Below are 20,720 nucleotides of genomic sequence, written 5' to 3' on the forward strand. Positions count from 1 at the left end.
AGTATTTTAGTGGCAAAATCAAATTAATGGAATTTAAAGCTAGCCATTGCAAGCAAATTTGACCCTTAAGTCATGTAAGACTACATAAATGAGCAGCAGGCTGGAAGTCTTATCCAACCAGACAGATTTACTATTTTCCTATGCAGCACACATTTTAGGTATGGTCAAGAGTGGAAGGGAAAAAGCTAAAAGAAAAAAAAAATGGTGAAAGGAAAAAACTATGATGAGAAAGCAGGAAAAATAGAGCTGGTCTCTAATAGGCACGCTAAATTTTCTCAGAACTGTGGCTATCAACAGTAGATCTGGTCTGTGAGGGTACCTGGAGAACCAGTCCATCCAGCAGCACTTGGTACCTGGTTGTATCCTTTACCACCTTGCTGAGTCTCTGTTTTGCTTCATTTAGTAGGTCCTACAAAGATGAGAACAGATAAAAGTTATCTACCCATCTGGGCAGTCAGCTCAGAACCCACTGTGCGGCTGACCCTGGCTCACGCCCAGCTGCCTCATATTTTATTGCTGGGATTTCATTCAACACACATTCCCTGAGATCTGAGATAAAGCAGGGGCTGTGCTGGGTCCACGGAAGCATGTAACACCATCTCTGCTCCCAGGAAGTCCACGGCCTAGCAGAGAACAGCTCAGGTAACCATCAGTTCAGAAACTGACACAAGTGACTGACATGGGAAGATGTGCACGGTGTAACTTGGAAAAGCAAGCTATTAAAACATTTGTACAAGATTACCCCCCCCCTTTTTTTTAAGGAAAATAATATCAATAATTACCATCAGTGTGATAAGCTACTAACATTCCAGTGAGACACCCTTTGATGTGATTCTAAGCTCAAATAACTTTCTGGTTCTAATCTGGCTCCTCATGTAGCTGTTCCACAGCTGTCTCTCACTGTCAACTACTACAGTTCACATGTGGGCTTATCTGTATTTTATGAGTTTGGAAGGGAAAATCTGTCCAACTGAACCTAACTGTCCTGAGGATTCTGAAAATATTAGGAATTTGCTCCTCAAAAGCAGGAAACCAAAACCTGATGATGATGTCAACAACAAAACCGTATCTCCGTGGCCCTGCCCAGTCTGAGGAGTCAGTGGGCATTTATTTCTTTTCTTTCTCGTTTTTTTTTTTTTTTTTTGCGACAGAGTCTCACTTTGTCGCCTAGGCTGGAGTGCAGTGGTGCGATCTTGGCTCACTGCAGCCGCTACCTCCCAGGTTCAAGCGATTCTCCTGCCTCAGCCTCCTCAGTAGCTGGGATTACAGGTGCACACCACCATGCCCGGCTAATTTTTGTATTTTTAGTAGAGACAGGGTTTCACCATGTTGGTCAGGCTGGTCTTGAACTCCTGACCTTGTGATCCACCCTCCTTGGCCTCCCAAAGTGTTGGGATTACAGACATGAGCCACCGAGCCTGGCCAAAGACATTTATTTCTATTTCATCTCTAACCACAGCAATAGAAATCTCCACTTCAGTACCAATGTCTCAGAATTTAAATGTTACTGGTTATTTATTCTCCTTTAAGAAAGAAAACTTGGCCAGGCACAGTGGCTCACAACTGTAATCCCAGCACTTTGGGAGGCTAAGGGAGGCAGATCACCTGAGGTCAGAAGTTAGAGACCAGCTTGGCCAACATGGTGAAACCCTGTCTCTACTTAAAATACAAAAAATTAGTCTGTAATCCCAGCTACTCAGGAGGTGAGGCAGAAGAATCGCTTGAACCCGGGAGGCAGAGCTTGCAGTGAGTCAAGATCGCGCCACTGCACTCCACACAGGGTGACAGAGCAAGACTCCATCTCAAGAAGAAAGAAAAGAGAAGAAAACTTAAACTTATGGCCAGGCATAGTGGCTCCCGCCTATAATCCCAGCACTTTGGGAGGCTGAGGCAGGCGGATCACCTGAGGTCGGGAGTTTGACACTAGCCTGACCTACGTGGAAAAACTCCATCTCTACTAAAAATACAAAATTAGCCAGGCGTGGTGGTGCATGCCTGCAATCCCAGCTGCTTGGGAGGCTGAGGCAGGAGAATTGCTTGAACCTGGGAGGCAGAGGTTGCAGTGAGCCAAGATTGCGCCATTGCACTCCAGCCTGGGCAATAAGAGCAAAACTCCGTCTCAAATAAAAAAAAAAAAAAAAAAGAAAACTTATGAGTAAGTTTTGAGGTTTGGGGAAATGATAAGAAAGAACTATCATTCATTCAACACTCATTTTGTTTCAGGCATTATACTAGTCACTTTACCTGGGTGATCTAATTTTTTTCTAAATAAGCTTCAGGTGGATGTTTCTCTCTTTTTTTTTTGAGACAGGGCGTTGCTCTGTCACCCAGGCTGAAGTACAGTGGCGCAATCATAGCTCACTCCTCCTGCCTCTGCCTCCAGAGTAGCTGGGACACCACCACGCCTGGTTAATTTTTTAAAATTTCTGGTAGAGACAAGGTCTTACTGTGTTGCCCAGGCTGGTCTTGAATGCTCAAGCTATCCTCCTGCCTCAGCCTCCCAAAGTGTGGGGATTATAGGCATAAGGGATGGTGCCTGGTCTTCTCCTATTTTTTAACAGGAAATGAAGGGTTCAAAGGAGTCAATGGGGTTTAAAAATCTGCCCACTGAACAGCTGGGAAGGGTAAAAATGGAACTTAAACCTCAAAGGAATTCCAAAGCGTGCACTCTTAATCCTGGAAAACACCTGGGCAGGCAAGGAAAAAGGATCAATACAGAAAAATATCTATAAAGGATTATGCAACTTAGAACAAAGCAGCAAACAGCTTGACTATTGTCTTTTAATTTTTACCCCAGTTCTGTATTTACCCCCTTCCTTCCATCTTTTGTCAATATCCTTTTCTAATTGCGTGACAATTTCCTTTCCTTTCACAACTTCTTATTCTATGGATAAACTAGAAGTAAAATGTTTCAAAATAGCAAAATCCATTCAAAGCATGTATGTGTGCTTTTATGTAGACTGAATCCTGTTTGATCTACATCACCTCACAGTCTGTTTCAAAGCATGTATGTGTGCTTTTATGTAGATTGAATCCTGTTTGATCTACATCACCTCACAGTCTGTTTCAAAGCATGTATGTGTGCTTTTATGTAGATTGAATCCTGTTTGATCTACATCACCTCACAGTCTGTTTCAAAGCATGTATGTGTGCTTTTATGTAGATTGAATCCTCTTTGATCTACATCACCTCACAGTCTGTTTCAAAGCATGTATGTGTGCTTTTATGTAGATTGAATCCTGTTTGATCTACATCACCTCACAGTCTGTTTCAAAGCATGTATGTGTGCTTTTATGTAGATTGAATCCTCTTTGATCTATATCATCTCACAGTCTGTTTCCTCATTGCTACACATCTCTTTTACAGGGTTCAATGATGCAAGAAGTTAAGACTGTAAGCGGTTAAAAAAGAAACAAGTATCTTTAGAATAACTGAAATTACATAAATGTTTATCTTCTCAAAATTCTCATTATAAGTCAGAGAAATAAAGGCTCAAGCTATATACTGAATTCAAGTTGCATGCAACAGTATACTTGGATTGGTTCCAAAAGAGATTAAAGCACACAGCCCAGCTGGTGAACAGGCCATGCACCCTGCCTTTAGCTCCTCACCTCACACGCACTTCTCCCTTCTCACGCCATAACAATCTGGCTTTCTGCCTTCATCAGTCCAGTGAAACTGCTCTGGCAAATGTAAGAAATGACATCTTGACTGCAAGATCCAAAGACCACCATGCTCTTCCCACTGTGATTCTCTCAAACACTGAACACTGTATTAAGAGACCATTTTGTTCAAGTTTGCGGTTCCCTTGGCTTCTCTGTATTCAACATAACTGTATTCATTCCCCCCACGTTTCCTTAGCAATGTATTTTCTATTAAACTGATGCTTCTCAGTTTATTTGGCCCACTTCTCTTCTAATTCTCCATCCAAAACCACAGGGCTCTCATCTCTGTCCACAGCTTCAGCAGGGACTTCTGTGTTGCCTCCACATAAGCTCCTCTTCTCTCCTAACAGACTCATGGAGCTTCACCTGGAATCCTAAGGCAATTCAAACGCAACGTTTTTTTCACCATTCCTTACCTGTTCTTCCTATATTTCTTTCTTTTTTTTTTTTTTTTTTTTGACATGGAGTCTCACACTGTCGCCAGGCTGGAGTGCAGTGGCATGATCTTGGCTCAGTGCAACCTCTGACTCCCTGGTTCAAGCAATTCTCCTGCCTCAGCTTCCCAAGTAGCTGGGATTACAGGCACCTGCCCCCATGCCCAGCTAATTTTTGTATTTTTAGTAGAGATGGGGTTTCACCATGTTTTCCAGGATGGTCTCGATCTCCTGACCTCACAATCCGCCTGCCTTGGCCTCCCGAAGTGCTGGGATTACAGGCATGAGCCACCGCGTCTGGCCTGTTCTTCCTATATTTCTAATCTTCATTCCATCTACCAGTTGCCCAGACTACAAACCCTTACATCATTCTTGACTCCTCTGCGTTCACTCATCACAACTGTAAGTCACCAAGTCCTACAGATCCTACCTTTTTAGGATCTCTGAACAGGCCTGTCTTCTCTTTCTGCTGCCACCATTCTACTTCTTGACCAGGAAGGCAAGCCACACCCTCCTTGTTTCTACTCCACATGGTCACCTGTGGTGTTTCTCTAACATAAATGTAACCATTAAACACTGTTTCTCAAAGTGTGGTTCTCAGACTACCCGCACCAAGATTACCCTGAGCTGCTTGTTTAAATGCTGACTCCTGACTAGAATATAAAAGTCTCTGGAAATGGGAATGAATATTTACATTTTAACAAGGTCCCCCAGGTGATTTTTATGCCCATTAAAGTTAGAGAATTAGGGCTGGGCGCAGTGGCTCACGCCTGTAATCCCAGCACTTTGGGAAGCTGACGGCAGATCACCTGAGGTCAGGAGTTCGAGACCAGCCTGACCAACATGGAGAAACTGCATCTCTACCAAAAATACAAAAAAATTAGCCAGGCATGGTGGCGCATGCCTGTAATCTCAGCTACTCGGGAGGCTGAGGCAGGAGAATCGCTTGAACCCGGGAGGCGGAGGTTGTGGTGAGCCAAGATCGCTCCACTGTACTCCAGCCTGGGAAACAAGAGCAGAACTCGGTCTCAAAAAAAAAACAAAAAACCAGAATTAGCCAAAAGGATAAAGTCCATATTCTTCAGCAGACACTCAAGGCCCTTCTCATCAGACCCTAATATGTGGCCTGTTCTCTGCCCACTACTCGCTCTGCCAGACTACCTCCATTTCCCGCACATGTCAAATTCAGGCCTCGGTCTTTCACTCACACTGCTCTCTCCATTCTGTCTCCCATCTCATGACTAATTCTTCAAGTCATGCTCAAACAGCTGCAGTGGAGATATATTATCTTGTCCAGGTCCTGTTAGACTGCAGACTCCTCCTAGAGGGGCTAGCACAATACAGGACACATGGGATAAATGTACTGTTAAATTCTTTTTTTTTTTTTTTTTGAGACAGAGTCTTGCTCTGTCGCCCAGGCTGGGGTGCAGTGGCGCGATCTCAGCTCACTGCAAGCTTCGTCTCCCGGGCTCACGCCATTCTGCTTCAGCCTCCCGAGTAGCTGAGACTACAGGCGCCTGCCACCACGCCCAGCTAATTTTTTGTATTTTTAATAGAGACAGGGTTTCACTGTGTTAGCCAGGATGGTCTCGATCTCCTGACCTTGTGATCCACCCGCCTCGGCCTCGCAAAGTGCTGGGATTACAGGCGTGAGCCACTGCGCCCGGTCAATGTACTGTTAAATTCAAACAGCTTAGTTCCTCAAGGGAACCCAGCTAAGTTATGACATGAAAATAGAAGAGTGACAACTGAGGGATAACATGAGTATCAAAACCTGAATTTTGTTTGCAACAATTTTAAAGTCAGCAGACAAACTCAGAGAGCGACTAAATCTGGGGAAGACGTGTGGTATGAACTAAATGACTCCTTTGTCTTTCAAGGTCATAAAAGAGAATTATTTTTCTCTAGCCCATTTCTTTTGTTTCTATTATTTATTATTTTTATTTCAGAGACAGGGTCTCCCTGTGTCATTTATGCTGAAATGCAGTGGCATAATCACAGCTCACTGGAGCCACAAACTCTTGGGCTCAAGAGATTCTCCTGTCTCAGCCTGCAGAGTAGCTGGGACCACAGGCATGTGCTACCACATCTGCCTAATTTCTAAAAATCTTTTGTACAGACAGGGTCTCCCTATGTCTATCAGACCGGTCTCAAACTGCTGGCCTCAAGTCACACTCCCTCCTTGGCCTCATAACCTGCTGTGACTATAGGCATGAGCCATGTCACTCGGCTAGCCCATCACTTAAAGAAAATGGATTACTGTATTTTGGAAAACTATCCTAAGTAGAAATTAAAACACATTCATTCCACACAACTGCACTTCCTTTTTTTTTCTTTTTTGACAGAGAGTCTTGCTCTGTCACCCAGGCTGGAGTACAGTGGTGGGATTTCAGCTCAACGCAACCTCCGCCTCCCAGGTTCAAGCAGTTCTCCTGCCTCAGCCTCTCGAGTAGCTGGGACTATAGGCGCATGCCACCAAGTCCAGCTAATTTTTTTGCATTTTTAGTAGAGACAGAGTTTCACCATGTTGGCCAGGCTGGTCTCAAACTCCTGACCTCAAGTGATCCATCTGCCTCGGCCTCCCAAAGTGCTGGGATTACAGGCGTGAGCCACCAAGCCTGGCCCTGCACTTTTTTTTTTTTTGAGACGGAGTCTCACTCTGTCGCCCAGGCTGGAGTGCTGTGGCCGGATCTCAGCTCACTGCAAGCTCCGCCTCCCGGGTTTACACCATGCTCCTGCCTCAGCCTCCCGAGTAGCTGGGACTACAGGCGCCCGCCACCTCACCCGGCTAGTTTTTTGTATTTTTTAGTAGAGACGGGGTTTCACCTTGTTCGCCAGGATGGTCTCGATCTCCTGACCTTGTGATCCGCCCGTCTCAGCCTCCCAAAGTGCTGGGATTACAGGCTTGAGCCACCGCGCCTGGCCTCCTGCACTTTCTTTTAATATCCTCCGCGTGCAAATTTGAAAACCACTGTGTGTCATGAGAGATGGTAACTAAAACGTAATATAACTATATGAATATTCCAGAGAGAAGGGAAAAAAGTTGAGAAGCACTGATATTCAGGTATTTGATAAATGAATGAATGATCTGAATTTTGTTTGTTTGTTTGTTTTTTTTTTTTTTTTTTTTTTGTTGAGACGGAGTCTCACTCTGTCGCCCGGACTGGAGTACAGTGGCCGGATCTCAGCTCACTGCAAGCTCCGCCTCCCGGGTTTACGTCATTCTCCTGCCTCAGCCTCCCGAGTAGCTGGGACTATAGGCGCCCGCCACCTCGCCCGGCTAGTTTTTTGTATTTTTTTAGTAGAGACGGGGTTTCACTGTGTTAGCCAGGATGGTCTCGATCTCCTGGCCTCGTGATCCGCCCGTCTCGGCCTCCCAAAGTGCTGGGATTACAGGCTTGAGCCACCGCGCCCGGCCATTTTTTTTTTTTTGAGACGGAGTCTCGCTCTGTCACCCAGGCTGGACTGCAGTGGCCGGATCTCAGCTCACTGCAAGCTCCGCCTCCCGGGTTCACGCCATTCTCCTACCTCAGCCTCCCGAGTAGCTGGGACTACAGGCGCCCGCCACCTCGCCCAGCTAGTTGTTTTGTATTTTTTAGTAGAGACGGGGTTTCACTGTGTTAGCCAGGATGGTCTCGATCTCCTGACCTTGTGATCTGCCCATCTCGGCCTACCAAAGTGCTGTGATTACAGGCCTGAGCCACCGCACCCTGCCATGATCTGAATTTTATCTATGGCGCTTCAAATTTTCCCTCTGAGGCCAGGCATGGTGGCTCTTGCCTGTAATCCCAGCTACATAGGAGGCTGTGTGGGAAGGACTGCTTGAGCCCAGGAGTTTGTGAGCTATGACTGTACCACTGCATTCCAGCCTGGGCAACATAGCCAGACCCTGCCTCTTTAAAAAAAAAAAAAAAATCCTTCTAAAAGCCAACTAGTAATTTTTTATGTATTTTAATAGATTTAAGGCAGCTTACAGAAGTATATCTAATGAAAATGTTAATTACTTTTTAAAAAGCAAATTAGAAAAAATAGCTAATAAAATATAAACAAGTGGATTAAAAAATTAGAGCAAAGAGAAAATAAGGGCAAGAAATAATAAAAGTTAAAATTAGAAGTCAAGTCAAATCTGGCCGGGCACGGTGGCTCACATCTGTAATCCCAGCACTTTAGGAGGCCGAGGTGGGCAGATCACGAAGTCAGGAGTTTGAGACCAGCCTGGCCAACACGGTGAAATCTCATCTCTACTTAAAATACAAAAAACTAGGCGGGCGTGGTGGCGGGCACCTGTAGTCCCAGCTACTCGGGAGGCTGAGGCAGGAGAATGGCGTGAACCCGGGAGGCGGAGCTTGCAGTGAGCTGAGATTGTGCCACTGCACTCCAGCTTGGGCAACAGAGCGAGACTCCATCTCAAAAAAAAAAAAAAGTAGTAAAGTCAAATCCACTAAACCTATGGGTTGTTTATATCCAGTTACGAAAGGTCAGGATACCATCTAAGACACAGCAGCATCAGAGAATGTATCATCAAAACCATTTCTATAATACGTTAGATGATCTTTCTCAGAATCCTTTCTACTCTTATTATTAACCTTCAAAAAGGCAGCATTAAAAAAAAAAAGTAAAAACCTAATTACAAAGCCTATTAATTAGCTAAGATTATAACCTTTTGCTATAACCTTGTGTGTTATAGCCCTTGCTACTTATATTTAGGAATGCTGCCAAGACATTGACATTACATGCCTCTAAACTTTTTTGACTTATACAAATAATAGTATCTAAGCAGTAGATGTCACAGTTGTCATTTTTTACTTTGGGCATAAATAATGAAAATACTATAGTCAAGAGGCTTTCTGGGCATTAGGATAATAAGCTAAGAAAATATATAAATATGTGTGTGTGTATATATATATATATATTTTTTTTTTTTTGAGACGGAGTCTTGCTCTGTCACCCAGCATAGAGTGCTGTGGCAGGATCTCGATTCACTGCAAGCTCCGCCTCCCGGGTTCACGCCATTCTCCTGCCTCAGCCTCCCAAGTAGTTGCGACTACAGGCGCCCGCCACCTCGCCTGCTTAGTTTTTTGTATTTTTGGTAGAGATGGGGTTTCACCGCGTTAGTGAGGATGGTCTCAATCTCCTGACCTCATGATCTGCCCGCCTCAGCCTCCCAAAGTGCTGGGATTACAGGCGTGAGCCGCCGCGCCTGGCCTAAACTAAGAATATTTTATCTACACAGGCCTATTGTGAGAAGAAAGGGTTATCACTGGTGGAGATGGGGATGGGGATGGAGAAAGGGAACTAACATTTCTTAAATACGGTATGACAAATGTTACATGCCAGAGGACTTACATGTGTTCTCATTCGATTCTCGTAAGTACTCTGAACCAAACTTTATAACGTACATACATAACATAGATAATGAATACAAGAGAAAACTGAGGGTCGGAAACAGTAATTGAGACAAACGAGTATGGCAGAGTTGACATTTAAACTCATAGCTGATTGACTCTTAAGCCCCAAGCCCCTCTACAACAAACTACCTTCCCTAAGACATACTATTGGCTGGGCGCAGTGGCTCATGCCTGTAATCCTAGCACTTTGGGAGGCTAAGGCGGGCGGATCACAAGGTCAGGAGATCGAGACCATCCTGGCTAACATGGTGAAACCCTGTCTCTACTAAAAATACAAAACATTAGCCGGGCGTGGTGGCGGGCACCTGTAGTCCCAGCTACTCTGGAGGCTGAGGTGGGAGAATGGCGTGAACCCGGGAGGTGGAGCTTGCAGTGAACCGAGATCACGCCACTGCACTCCAGCCTGGGCGACAGAGCGAGACTCCGTTTAAAAAAAAAAAAAAAAGTAAGACATACAATTGTTTAGGCTGGGCACAGTGGCTTACACCTGTAATCCCATCACTTAGGGAGCCTGAGATGGGTGGATCACAATGTCAGGAGTTCGAGACCATCCTGGCTAACATGGTGAAACCCTATCTCTACTAAAAGTAAAAAAAAATTTAGCCAGGTGGTGGCGGGCACCTGTAGTCCCCGCTACTCAGGAGGCTGAGGCAGGAGAATCACTTGAACCCAGGAGGCAAAGGTTGCAGTGAGCTGAGATTGCGCCACTGTACTCCAGCCTGGGCAACAGGGCGAGACTCCGTCTCAAAAAGCTGGTTACAAATTAGTTCAGTCAATCCAAGTTGCTAAAGGAATTTGAATCCTCTGGAAGGAAATCAACTCCTGATTATTGACACTTTAGTGAAGACAGAAAATAACAGTTGTCCTGAGCCATTAACATTTTGCAGGCAACATTTCCCCAGGAATCTCTTGACTCTTTCTTTTGTATTTTAAAGGGGATGAGCTAATCCCATGTGGCAAGATAAATCGGCAACAGATTTTGTATCTTCCCATATTCCTGGAGTTTAAAAGCAGATAAAGCACTTAAATTTGGGGCAACTTTTATTATTTGAAGTAATATGGAAGTTATGTTAGTAAATCATCTCTGTGGTGTCCTAAGTATCAGTCCTTTACACTTAACATCCTCACTGACACCTACGTCTGGAGGTTTCTTGGCCCCTCAAACGTGTCCAAAAGTCAAGCCTACCCAGGGATGCCAAAACAAACAAACAGAAAAAAGAACTAGTTATTTATCTTTTTTTTTTTTTTTTTTTTTTTTTTGAGACGGAGTCTCGCTCTGTCGCCCAGGCTGGAGTGCAGTGGTGCGATCTTGGCTCACTGCAAGCTCCGTCTTCCAGGTTCACGCCATTCTCCTGCCTCAGCCTCCCTAGTAGCTGGGACTACAGGCGTCCACCACTACGCCCGGCTAATTTTTTGTATTTTTAGTAGAGACGGGGTTTCACCGTGTTAGCCAGGATGGTCTCGATCTCCTGATCTCGTGGTCCGCCCACCTTGGCCTCCCAAAGTGCTGGGATTACAGGTGTAAGCCACTGCGCCCGGCGTTATTTTTGTTAAGAAAACATTTCAGCATCTTGACTTCCCATTTTTGTTAACGGGTCCATCATTCTCCTAGCACATCCACACCTGATACTCAGAATTTAGTGATGGACTTGGAAGAAAAGGCAGTCAGTCAATGTCTGGAAAGTCTTCCTGTAAAATCCATCAACACTAACACTGCGACTCAGTTCTCACTGCCACCATCAATTAATAAGAAGTGACAATCTAATAAGAACTGATCGGGCCGGGCGCGGTGGCTCACGCCTGTAATCCCAGCACTTTGGGAGGCCGAGGCGGGCGGATCACAAGGTCAGGAGATCGAGACCACGGTGAAACCCCGTCTCTACTAAAAATACAAAAAATTAGCCGGGCACGGTTGTGGGCGCCTGTAGTCCCAGCTACTCGGGAGGCTGAGGCAGGAGAATGGCGTGAACCCGGGAGGCGGAGCTTGCAGTGAGCCGAGATCCCGCCACTGCACTCCAGCCTGGGCGACAGAGCGAGACTCCGTCTCAAAAAAAAAAAAAACAAAAAAAAAAAACTGATCAATCTAATAAGAACTGACAACTTGGAATACCGGTTTGTGTTTCTGTCTCATCTAAGAAAACAGTATGTCTTCCATTTATTCAAGTTCTAGATTTTTAGTTTTAGACCTGTTTTTTTTTTTTTTTTTTTTTTTTTTGAGACGGAGTCTTTGCTCTGTCACCCAGGCTGGGGTGCAGTGGCGCGAACTCGGCTCACTACAAGCTCCGCCTCCTGGGTTTACGCCATTCTCCAACCTCAGCCTCCCGAGTAGCTGGGACTACAGGCGCCCGCCACCTCGCCCGGCTAGTTTTTTTTGTACTTTTAGTAGAGACAGGGTTTCACCATGTTAGCCAGGATGGTCTCGATCTCCTGACCTTGTGATCCGCCCGTCTCGGCCTCCCAAAGTGCTGGGATTACAGGCGTGAGCCACCGCGCCCGGCCCTAGACCTGTTTTTATATAGGATTTATTCCTAGTAATTTAATAATTTCAGTAGTTATTATAGAGAGATCTACTTTTTATTTTACAGTCACAATGAGTAACAGTGGAAACAGCAGGCATCCCTGTTTGGTTTATGAATATAATCCAAATAGCTCTACACTTTCTCAACGAAGTGGTATGCTTCTGGAGGTTTCTGCCCTCTTCCTTAGAGGACTGTAATACTTTCCATATGGTTTTCTTTTTTCTAGCCTCTTCCCTGTTAAATTTAGCCTGCATGCTTATATCGTGAGCCTTATCTATGATATTCTCCACAAAATAATACCAAAGTTTCCACAGCTTTCTGTTGAAAACAGGTGAAGTTCTTTAGCCTCACACTCATGGCCTCTGTACTAACCATCCGATGGTTCTAGTCTCATTGCTCCCTGTACCCTCGCGTACTGTGCAGTCCACCCACAGTGTGTGCTATGATCCAGGAGAGTCTTACATGCTCGTTAGATCAGAAAGTCCTTCAATACAGGGCTTGGCTCTTACTCACTTTTGTATTTATTATAATAATTTGTTGAATGTTTTCTCTCTAAAAATTATTCACTCGACTCCTTAATTAATATTAACTAGTAATCTACAATAGGCAAACGAATAAACATGTAATAACTTTATAACTAATAGGGGCTAATTACTCACTGTGATAAGGTCATCTCTCGCTCTGAGGACTTTGAGTCTTGCTTGATTCATCAAATTGGACATCTGACTGCAAAATGGTATTGAAAAATAGCGTAAGTAACAACTTAAAACTGCAGAGAAAGAACTTGAACTCCTAGGTTGAAGCAATCCTCCTCCCTCGGCCTCCCCAAAGCATCAGGATCACAAGCGTGAACTACCTTGCCCAGCCTGCAGTTTCGTCTTTGAATAATCCTGTCAAGCTTTGATTTTCACAAATGAAGAAAGAGAAGTTAAACAATCTGTCAGATTAGTAGCAGGTGGTCGAGTTAAGACCTGAATCTATATATGCCTGACTCCAAAGCGCCTGCTCCGTCTTCATCTCATGACTTCGGAAAACTTCTTAGCTTAATACTGCAACCGGGATCTACTTACATTTTCTTCTGCTGCTCAATCTGTTTCTCTTTCTTCTCATAATATTCCATGATCTTTAGTCTTTGGGTTTGCACAAGCCGACCTTTCTCTATGTTGAACTCTTCTTCTGCCTACAGGGAAATTAGTCAATATTAATTCATCACATCAAGTTTTGATCAACAATTTTAAACAGCTGGTGACCTGGGTTACTTGCTTATGAACACTAATTTCTTTTTTTTTTTTTTGAGACAGAGTCTTGCTCTGTCACCCAAGCTGGAGTGCAGTGGCGCGATCCTGGCTCACTGAAAGCTCCGCCTCCTGGGTTCACACCATTCTCCTGCCTCAGCCTCCCGAGTAGCTGGGACTACAGGCGCCCGCCACCGCGCCCAGCTCATTTTTTTTTTTTTTTTTTTTTTTGAGACGGAGTCTCGCGCTGTCACCCAGGCTGGAGTGCAGTGGCCGGATCTCAGCTCACTGCAAGCTCCGCCTCCCGGGTTCACGCCATTCTCCTGCCTCCGCCTCCCGAGTAGCTGGGACTACAGGCGTCCGCCACCTCGGCCGGCTAGTTTTTTGTATTTTTTAGTAGAGACGGGGTTTCACCGTGTTAACCAGGATGGTCTCGATCTCCTGACCTCGTGATCCGCCTGTCTCGGCCTCCCAAAGTGCTGGGATTACAGGCTTGAGCCACCGCGCCCGGCCTCATTTTTTGTATTTTTAGTAGAGACGGGGTTTCACCGTGGTCTCGATCTCCTGACCTTGTGATCTGCCCGCCTCAGCCTCCCAAAGTGCTGGGATTACAGGCGTGAGCCACCGCGCCCGGCCATGAACACTAATTTCATATATAAAACAGAAAATTGGCCGGGCGAGGTGGCTCAAGCCTGTAATCCCAGCACTTTGGGAGGCCGAGACGGGCGGATCACGAGGTCAGGAGATCGAGACCATCCTGGCTAACACGGTGAAACTCTGTCTCTATTTAAAGAAAAAAAAAAAAAAATAGCCGGACGAGGTGGCGGGTGCCTGTAGTCCCAGCTACACGGGAGGCTGAGGCAGGAGAATGGCTTAAACCTGGGAGGCGGAGCTTGCAGTGAGCTAAGATCTGGCCACTGCACTCTAGCCTGGGCGACAGAGTGAGACTCCATTTCAAAAAATAATAAAAATAAAAATAAACAAATAAATAAAACAAAATTTATTGTGACTCATTTTCAAGGATTCTAATTTATTCAAAAGGAAAGATCAGCAATTTTCATTATAAATGATGTACCAGGAAACTAAAAATTTCATCAAGGATAACAGTAACCAACAAGTTACTAAAGGATATAATTGGGTAGAATATTCTGCACATGAAAAAAATTACCACACATTCGAAACTTAATCTATTAGCTTGTTAGTGGGCCAATAAAAATGACATAGAACTTGAAAGTTTAGAAGATCCTGGCCAGGTAGGGTGGCTCACGCCTGTAATCCCAGCACTTTGGGAGGCTGAGGTGGGCGGATCACCTGAGGTTGGGAGTTCAAGACCAGCCTGACCAACATGGAGAAATCCCATCTCTACTAATACAAAAAAAAAAAAAAAAAATTAGCCAGACATGGTGGTGCATGCCTGTAATCCCAGCTACTCAAGAGGGACAGGCAGGATGAATGCTTGAACCCAGGAGGTGGAGGTTGCGGTGAGCTGAGATCGCGGTGAGCTGAGATCGCGCCATTGAACTCCACCCTGGGCAACAAAAGCGAACTCGTCTTAAAAAAAAAAAAAAAAGTTTTTTCCCTCATGGGTAAGTGTGGCATATATTTAAAAATACGAATTATGGGTTCGGCGCCATGGCTCACGCCTATAATCCCAGCACTTTGAGAGGCTGAGGCAGACGGATCGCAAGGTCAGAAGTTCAAGACCAACCTGGCCAACATAGTGAAACCCCATCTCTACTAAAAATACAAAAATTAGCCAGGTGTGGTAGCGGGCGCCTGTAGTCCCAGGTACTCGGGAGGCTGAGGCAGGAGAATCGCTTGAACCTGGGAGGCAGAAGTTGTAGTCAGCTAAGATCGTGCCACTGCACTCCAGCCCGGGCGACAGTGCAAGACTCCATATCAAAAAAAAAAAGAAAACAAACCCCGGGCGTGGCGGCTCCCGCCTGTAATCCCAGCACCCCAGCACTTTGGGAGACTGAAGCAGGTGGATCATGAGGTCAGGAGTTCCAGAGCAGCCAGGCCAATATGGTGAAACCCCGTCTCTACTAAAAATATAAAACAATTAGCTGGGCATGGTGGCGGGCACCTGTAATCCCAGCTACTCAGGAGGCTGAGGCAAGAGAATCTCTTGAACCCAGGAGGTGGAGGTTGTAGTGAGCCGAGATTGCGCCACTGGACTCCAGCGTGGGCAATAGAGGGAGACTCCATCTCAAAAATAAATAAATAAATACTTGAGACAAAAATGCATTTACTAAGGCCGGGCGCAGTGGCTCACGCCTGTAATCCTAGCACTTTCGGAGGCTGAGGCGGGTGGATTGCCTAAGTTCAGGAATTCAAGGTCAGCCTGGGCAACATGGTGAAACCCCGTCTCTACTAAAATGCAAAAAATTAGCTGGGCATGGCAGCGTGCGCCTGTAGTCCCAGCTACTCGGGAGGCTGAGGCAGGATAATCGCTTGAACCTGGAAGGCGGAGGTTGCAGTGAGCCGATATCACACCATTACACTCCAGCCTGGGCAACAAGAGTGAAACTCTGGCTCAAAAAAAAAAAAAAAAAAAAAAAGTAAGAAATGCATTTACTGAAATAATAGCTGAAATAGGACTTCTGTATTTGATCCACAAAGAGTCATACAAGAAACTATCACCATCAAAACAATATTAAGCAATATCCTATTAGCTGTTATGTATTAATGGGAGGGAAAATAATCTTTTCTTCCTTAAATGATAAACTCACCAAATAGCCCAAGGCTTCAGAGAGTTTTATTTCTACAGTACCAGGCACATAAAAATTTAAGGCTGTACTAAAAGGACAATGAAAATATTAAACAATATATCTTGGTCATATTTTATTTTATTTACTAATTTTTTTCTTGAGATAGTCTCCCTCTGTCACCCAGCCTGGATGGAGTGCCATGGTGCGATCTCAGCTCACTGCAACCTCTGCCTCCTGGGTTCATGCAATTCTCCTGCCTCAGCCTCCTCAGTAGCTGAGACTACAGGCATGCACCACCACACCCAACTCATTTTTGTATTTTTTGTAGAGGTGGGGTTTCACCATGTTGGCCAGGCTAATCTTAAACTCCTGACCTCAGGTGATCCACCTGTGTCAGCCTCCCAAAGTGCTGGGATTACAGGTTTGAGCCACCGCCCCGGCCATATTTTGGTAATTTTTTTTTTTTTTTTTTTTTTTGAGACGGAGTCTCGCTCTGTCACCCAGGCTGGAGTGCAGTGGCCGGATCTCAGCTCACTGCAAGCCCCGCCTCCCAGGTTCATGCCATTCTCCTGCCTCAGCCTCCCGAGTAGCTGGGACTACAGGCGCCCGCCACCTCGCCCGACTAGTTTTTTGTATTTCTTAATAGAGACAAGGTTTCACCGTGTTAGCCAGGATGGTCTCGATCTCCTGACCTTGTGATCCGCCCGTCTCGGCCTCCCAAAGTGCTGGGATTACAGGCTTGAGCCACCACGCCCGACCTTATTTTGTTAATATTTTAAAAGTAAGTTTTAAAAAATGCGTGTTATGATTATACCTTCAGAAAAGAACATTTTGATATACTGTTAAGGAATATAAATTGGCATAAGCAATGTGCAACTGGAAATGTAGATAAAACTTCTAAATGCTGATGGAAGGACACCTTTGTAATGGGTGGGGTTTTCATTTTATACCTTATATACTTACAAACCTTTTTTTTTTTTTTTTGAGACAAGATCTCACTCTGTCGTCCAGGCTGGAGTGCAGTGGCATGATCTCGGCTCACTGAAACCTCTGCATCCTGGGTTCAAGCGATTCTCCAACCTCAGCCTCCGGGTAGCTGGGATGACAGGCACGTGCCACCATGCCCAGCTAATTTTCGTATTTTTAGTAGACACGGGGTTTCACCATGTTGGTCAGGCTGGTCTTGAACTCCTGACCTCAGGTGATCCACCTGCCTCAGCCTCCCAAAGTGCTGGGATTACAGGCGTGAGCCACCAAGCCCGGCCTAAACTTTATTTTTTTGCAATGAGCACCGATTAACAAAAAAGCTAAACAATGAAACACTACAACCTTCTCCAGTCACCTATCACAGTTCACCACAGTTGTTAAATATTTGAATTTTGGTTTCCATGAGAAAATGAACCATCCATTACTTTTCTACCCTCTAACATAAAATTTCAGGACACTTACTGGCAATCACAACAATTAGAGAGGAAAATTTATTTTTTAATGTTAAAGATACAGACATTTCCAATGAAGAATTTATTAAGGTAAAATTTAAATTAAAAAGTAAATAAAGGCCAGGCTCACGCCTGTAATCCCAGCACTTTGGGAGGCTGAGGCGGGCAGATCATGAGGTCAGGAGATTGAGACCATCCTGGCTAACGTGGTAAAACCTCGCCTCTACTAAAAATAAAAAAAATTGGCCGGGCGCGGTGGCTCATGCCTGTAATCCCAGCACTTTGGGAGGCCGAGGCGGGTGGATCACCTGAGGTCAGGAGTTCCAGACCAGCCTGGCCAACCTGGTGAAACCCTGTCTCTACCAAAAATACAAAAATTAGCTGGGCGTGGTGGCGGGCGCTTCTAATCCCAGCTATTGGGGAAGCTGAGGCAGGAGAATCACTTGAACTTGGGAGGCAGAGGTTGCAGTGAGCAGAGATCACACTATTGTACTCCAGCCTGGGCGACAGAGTGAGATTCCATCTCACACACACACAAAAATAATAATAATACAAAAAATTAGCTGGATGTGGTGGCAGGTGCCTGTAGTCCCAGCTACTCGGGAGACTGACGCAACAGAATGGCGTGAACCCAGGAGGTAGAGCTTGCAGTGAGCCAAGATCAGGCCACTGCACTCCAGCCTGGGTGACAGAGCGAGACTCCATCTAAAAAAAAAAAAAAAAAAAAGTAAATAAATAGGGCTGGGCACGGTGTTTTACACCTGTAATCCCACCACTTTGGGAGGCCCAAGAGGGTGGATCACTTGAGGTCAGGAGTTCAAGACCACCATGGCCAACATGGTAAAACCCTGTCTCTACTAAAAATACAAAAATTAGACAGGTGTGATGGTGCATGCCTGTAGTCCCAGCTACTTGGAAGGCTGAGGCAGGAAAATCGCTTGAACCTGGGAGGCAGAGGTTGCAGTGAGCTGAGATCAGGCTGCTGCACTGCAGTCCGGGTGATGAAGTGAGACTCTGTCTCAAAATGAAAGAAGGAGCCAGGCACTGTGGCTCACACCTATAATCCCAGCACTTGGGGAGGCCAAGGCAGGCAGATCTCAAGAGATTGAGACCATCCTGGCCAACATGGTGAAACCCCATCTCTACTAAAAATACAAATATTAGCTGGATGTGGTGGCGTGTGCCTGTAATCTCAGCTACTCAGGAGGCTGAAGTAGGAGAATCACTTGAACCTGGGAGGCGGAGGTTGCAGTGAGCTGAGACTGCGCCACTGCACTTCAGCTGGGGAGACAAGAGTGAAACTCTGTCTCAAAAAAAAAAAAAAAGAAAGAAAGAAAGGAAGGAAGGAAGGAGGGAAGGAAGAAAGAGACTTTTATCAGTCCTATGCAATCTGTTGTTAAACAGTTTTGCTAACAATATTATTTAGCAAAGCAAAACAATATGGAAACCTTGATAACGTCTTAAAACTAGAAAATGAATCTCACCTTTGCATCTATTTCTTCTGCCTTCTCATTGGCTTCTTGTTCGATGAAAGCCATCATATGCTTTATCTATAAGGAAAAAACATTTTATTTTTTAATTTAACAAGATGGGAATATATTTTCTGATTCATTGAACAATCAATCATAGGTAGGTGCAGTGGCTCACGCCCGTAATCCTACCACTCTGGGGGGCCAAGGAGGGAGGACCGCTTTAGGTCAGGAGCTGGAGACTAGTCTGGACAACACAATGATACCCCGTCTCTACTAAAAATTAAAAAAAGTCAATCACTTACTGAATGCACACTGTGCTAGGCACTGAGTACAAGGATAAGTGAGATCATTCCTATTCTCAGGAAACTTAGGATCTAAAATTTGTTCTAGCAAATAGACCAGATACATTACTCAATAACACATAAATAGGACATTCATCCTCCTCTCAAGGAACTTGGAATACAAGTTAGCCAGCACCCTCCCTTTCTCTTCTCCACCTCTAAGGAAGTATGCTGAAGAGCTATCTATATTTATATTTTCAACTGGAGCACCTCTTTCTCTCAACACTGCAGTCCCACTTGCACCCTCCTCTGTACTCCACTCACAGTTCTCTCATAAAGTGACAATCTCCTCGCCCCTTGATCTTGGCCTTTTCTTACTTGATCTTTCAGCATCAGCTGATGTGTTCAGCAACCTTCTCTTTTTTTTTTTTTTTTGAGACGGAGTCTCGCTCTGTCGCCCAGGCTGGAGTGCAGTGGCCGGATCTCAGCTCACTGCAAGCTCCGCCTCCCGGGTTCACGCCATTCTCCTGCCTCAGCCTCCTGAGTAGTTGGGACTACAGGCGCCCGCCACCACGCCAGGCTAATTTTTTGTATTTACTAGAGACGGGCTTTCACAGTGTTAGCCAGGATGGTCTCGATCTCCTGGCCTTGTGATCCGCCCACCTCGGCCTCCCAAAGTGCTGGGATTACAGGCATGAGCCACCGCGCCCCGCGAGCAACCTTCCCTTCTTCAACAATCTTCCCTTTGCTTCCATGACTTCCTCCTGTTCTCCTTTCCAGTCTCCTTTGGGGCCCTACTCTTCCACTCTGCCTCCTAGACAGTCCTTTTTGAATATCCTACTAATAGTAATCTAAATTCAACACACTCAATACTGAACTGCTCACCACTCCTCTCCCCACTTCTCACTTTGAGCTCTCTCTCAGGGATTAGCACCAACACCCAACCGTGATTATTCCTCCTACCTCAGTCCTTATATCCAACCAATCACCAAGTCCTATTAATTCTCTCTTAATAGTTCTTTACCTTGCCAACCTCACTCCACTGTCAGAGCCACTACCATAGTCCTTGCCATCATCATCTCTCAGCTGAATTACTACAACAGCTTCCAAATTTGTCTTCTGCCACTATTCTTGTTCTAATTACTCTACATTGCCACCAGAGAGATGCTTTCAAAATGTCTATCTTATCATGTAACACTCTACCCCCGCTTAAGATAAAGATTTTAGAAGCTACAGGATCTTATCACTGCTTATCTTTCTTTTTTTGAGACAGTGTCTCTGGCTCCCAGACTGGAGTGCAGTGGCATAATCTCGCCTCACTGTGACCTCCGTCTTCTACAGCTCAGGTGATCCTGCCACCTTAAGCTCCCCTCCCCCAGAGCTGGGACCACAGGTGCATGCCACCACGTCCAGCTTATTTTTGTATGTTTTGTAGAGAGGGGTTTTGCCGTGTTGCCCAGGCTGGTCTTGAACTACTAGGCTCAAGCAATCCGCCTGCCTTGGCCTCCCAAAGCGCTGGGATTTCAGGTGTGAGCCACCGTACTCAGCCCACTGCT

The 20,720-nt window shown here is 45.4% G+C and overlaps 1 protein-coding gene across 1 annotated transcript in view; it reads right to left on the reverse strand.

The window, feature by feature from the left end:
* Nucleotides 1–20,720, reverse strand: part of LOC105480754 (ATPase H+ transporting V1 subunit E1) — a 40,774-nt gene that overhangs the window by 9,155 nt on the left and 10,899 nt on the right. Inside the window, exons 2-5 of the mRNA XM_011739929.2 lie at nucleotides 18,896–18,961; nucleotides 13,097–13,206; nucleotides 12,686–12,752; nucleotides 320–409 (exon numbers count right to left, since the gene is read on the reverse strand). Of these exons, the coding sequence (XP_011738231.1) occupies nucleotides 320–409; nucleotides 12,686–12,752; nucleotides 13,097–13,206; nucleotides 18,896–18,961 (333 nt within the window). The remainder of the gene's footprint in view (nucleotides 1–319; nucleotides 410–12,685; nucleotides 12,753–13,096; nucleotides 13,207–18,895; nucleotides 18,962–20,720) is intronic.

The sequence above is a fragment of the Macaca nemestrina genome, chromosome 15 (assembly GCF_043159975.1).
Source record: "Macaca nemestrina isolate mMacNem1 chromosome 15, mMacNem.hap1, whole genome shotgun sequence".
Taxonomy (NCBI): Eukaryota; Metazoa; Chordata; class Mammalia; order Primates; family Cercopithecidae; genus Macaca; species Macaca nemestrina.